The sequence below is a fragment of the Mercenaria mercenaria genome, chromosome 15, assembly GCF_021730395.1.
Source record: "Mercenaria mercenaria strain notata chromosome 15, MADL_Memer_1, whole genome shotgun sequence".
NCBI classification, from domain to species: domain Eukaryota; kingdom Metazoa; phylum Mollusca; class Bivalvia; order Venerida; family Veneridae; genus Mercenaria; species Mercenaria mercenaria.
In genome coordinates this window covers 64,328,435-64,332,238 of record NC_069375.1, presented here as the reverse complement: position 1 = coordinate 64,332,238, position 3,804 = coordinate 64,328,435, and the positions used below count along the sequence as shown (strand labels likewise).

The 3,804-nt window shown below is 38.2% G+C and overlaps 1 protein-coding gene across 1 annotated transcript; it reads right to left on the bottom strand.

Moving 5' to 3' along the window:
- Window positions 1-2,133: 2,133 nt before the first annotated feature.
- On the bottom strand, window positions 2,134-3,420 carry LOC123536111 (uncharacterized). Its single transcript, XM_053524292.1, has 2 exons — window positions 3,027-3,420; window positions 2,134-2,339 (listed from the first exon to the last, which is right to left on the bottom strand). Exons 1-2 carry the CDS (start codon window positions 3,418-3,420, stop codon window positions 2,134-2,136), a joined length of 600 nt encoding a protein of 199 aa, XP_053380267.1.
- Window positions 3,421-3,804: the final 384 nt, after the last annotated feature.

Here is a 3,804-nt window from a genome sequence, read left to right as displayed (position 1 = left end):
TCATGATACTTCTATCTCATACAATATGCCATGATATTTCATTAATTTTCTGTAATGATATTATAATAATAAAAGTCACGGCCTTATCCCATTCAATCAGCATTTGTTATTTATTGTCAATAGTCAGAAGCGACAGACTGCTCTTACTGATATATGGTTAAAATCTAGGTCAGTTCTCGTCATGGTTAAAACAACATGTCTCTCAGAGTGCGGGCGAGTCTGTCGCTTCTTATTTTCATGTCCTACGGATAAAATAAAGGAATTTATGTTCTCTTGAGAAATAAATCTATGTTATTTTTCAGTAGGTACGCATGAGCTATAATTTCTGCTTCTGTTACTCTAATCCAGTCCATATAATATAACGTACCTCGATTAATCACTTTCACGCACGAGTGGTTCACGGGTTGGGTCGTTATGATCAATTTTATATTTCAAACCGGTTCATTCCTTCACAAACAACTAAGCAGGCAAGTCGACACTTCATGTATAAAAATACCCACCCTCCTCACCCTAACAATTTTTGGAAAAAATTCTGCTGTCGTGTTATATATTTTTCAGCGCCAGTACACCAGGTCATGCCACATACTGCCACACCGGTATACAGTGCCTTTTATGGATAAAGACAATTATTCCTTCCAAGAAGTCAAACGTTCGCCACCATGTATAAGAAGGCTTCATGATTATGGATTGTTTAAGATATTGCTCATGCATATGAAAGTGTTTCATCTACGAAATTCAGCGGGTTTTTTTCCAGTTTATTTAAGTATTTATCTGTATATTTAATTTGTCCAAATGTTAAGACCTGGATCATGTCCAGTTTTCATTTAATACCAGAAAAACGAATGTTATAGATCAAGGAAGTCGGGGGGTGGAGACACCTTTCTGTTTGCAGCATTTGGACATCACTACCTCCCCCCTCCGTCCTTCAAATAAAGATAAATAACTAAAAGATGAGGGTAAAAAAGATATATAAATAGGAGTTAGGGGTTAGGCAGCCGGCTCGCAGTTACTCGACTTCCCTTTGAAATAGTCCTGTTAACAAAATGAAATAGATTCAGCGAAACTTTAAGGTTGTGTAACAAAAGAAACTGTTTGTTTTTATTCAGTAAAGAAAATATTTTATTTTGTAGAATATGATAATTATTTTGTATCAAGTAAACACGCGGGGCAGCAGCGGACTTGTTTATTTTGCTGCAAAATATCATCTTGCTCTTAAGCAAAAAAAAAAAAAGACTTAAGTTTTAATTGTTAGTCGTGACTTTTGTTCACTTCGTGGCTGATATATTGCTGCATAAACCTGGCAAAAATATGGTATCTATTTGGCAGTTTTATTCTAATTATATATTCTGTTGCACGTGCACCGGATTCATATTTCTGTTTCCTTAAAATCCATTATCATGATGTTGAGAATTCGTTGAGCATCTTGGCCTCGGAATTTCGGCAGCTGGATTTGCTAGTAGAATTTGCAATTTTGCATTCTCCTTCCATTGTCTAGTACCTGTGTACCTATCATAAATTTAGAGCTTCAGCATCATAGCGTTGCCTATTTAGTTTCTATGCAATTTGGCTAGAAATCTATCATTTCATGCTTTATTTCATGATACTTCTATCTCATACAATATGCCATGATATTATAATAATAAAAGTCACGGCCTTATCCCATTCAATCAGCATTTGTTATTTACTGTCAATAGTCAGAAGCGACAGACTGCTCTTACTGATATATGGTTAAAATCTAGGTCAGTTCTCGTCATGGTTAAAACAACATGTCTCTCAGAGTGCGGGCGAGTCTGTCGCTTCTTATTTTCATGTCCTACGGATAAAATAAAAATTTATTTCAACACATCAAGCATGTTAAAAATTGAAAGTGCATCCACTAAAATTAACTACTCCAGATTTCGTTGTAATTTCCGACAGAGCATTTCGAACTTTTTGTTTCTTATTGCACGGCGAGTTTTTAAGATTAATTTCTTTGTCATCGTCACTTTGCTCGTTCTTTTTCGACATGGATAAGCTGACGTCGTCAGAATTTGGGTCCAGTACATTGGACACCTTTTTACGGATTTTATCGTTCAAGCGTTTATACTTTCTGACAGCAGTAACAGATCTATGACCTGTCCTGTCCATAATATCCTACCCGTCTATACCATCTTCGTACATGCTGGTTGCACATGTTCGTTTCCCACTATGATTGGAATATACACCTTTCAAAGATCCCCTCTGACTTATTTCTTTCATGAATTTAGTGAGAGTGTTCACACCGACTGGCTGATGTCCATACCGGATCGAGTTTCCAGGCATAGCAGGAAGAGGCCTCTTGTAGAAATCACCGTCGTTACCTACGGAATTTATATACGTTTCAAAATGCGTGGCCATGCAGCGTGGACCTGTGAATTTAAAACACAATTAGCCTAGAGAGTGACATTTTACAGTTTATGGTCAATGAATTACTGGGGTTGCAATAATTAAATTCCTATCACTAGTCTGGTCCAACCAACTTCCAGACTCTGGCGGTTCCAGCGGGGTTCAGAGGGATCCACGCAGGTAGAATTTGGTAGGAATCCCCTTCCCAAGGAGAACTTTCCTGGATCCGCCCCTGCCCACCAAGTCGAAGTGTTATTTACATCCCTAGGTCTTAAAATGGTAAAATGAGCCGCGCCATGTGAAAACCAACAGTGGTTTTGCGACCAGCGTGGATCCAGACCAGCCTGCGCATCCGCAGTCTGGCCAGGATCCACACTGTTCACTTTCAAAACCTATTGCAATTAATGAAACCGTTAGCGAACAGCATGGATCCGCGTATGCGCAGGCTGGTCTGGATCCATCATGGTCGCAAAACCACTATGTTGATTTTCTCATGGCGCGGCTCAAATATGCTTTTAAATGTGCATAAATGACAAGGAATTGAACGGTAATGCAAGAAGTAGGCTGACTTAATAAATTAACATAAAATAATTCAGCCGAGTGTTTAAGCAATGCGTAAAATTGTTTAAACACTGTAGAAGGCTCAATAAAAATTTGCATACCTGGTGTACAGTAGTGTTTTATATCTTTGTTATTTATAGACATCTGGCCTAGTCCACCATGGTAGGTTTTAGATCCTCGGCCAATGAATCGTATGAATCGTCCTTCACTATCTTCACCAATTTCAAACTGGTCACATTGAAGACCACGGTGTTCATCACGACCTCTTAAGCCAAACAACTTGCATGCATAAAAAAACACAGACAGCTGCAAAGTTTTAGAGTCTTTCATGCCAAAAATACCGGACTCCCATAATTTGTTTTCGTCTTCACCAGAAATAGGATCGGCTTGTTTTGTGTCAGTGCCAAGGCCTTGATCTAGCAGATTTTTCATTTTACTATCCAGTACAGAATACAATTCAGCAAATGCGGGATTGTTTTTATCAAGAAAGTTCATGTTCATAACTCTAAATGCCGGTGTGTCTGACCCATCAGACAGCAAACTATCGTATTAACTTTCTGCTCTTGTATTGGTTTAACTTACCTGGGGTTTACACATTTGTAAAGCAAGGGTTATAAACACTTATTGAACTACTGTATATGGCAAGGAAAACGCATACTGAACTACGCTATTGGCTATGATACAAAACAGAAAGAAAATCAAAACTCTCGGGTAAACGATTTATACTCGGGGGCTACGCTCCCTCGTACAAATCGTTTACCCTCGAGTTTCAATGCTCTTTCTATTACTTATTGTTGTTGTATATTCATTATTGTTTTTGTAAGCTTGATATTCTTATTGTAAGTGCGATTTCCCGCGATATAAATAGCACAGCGACGC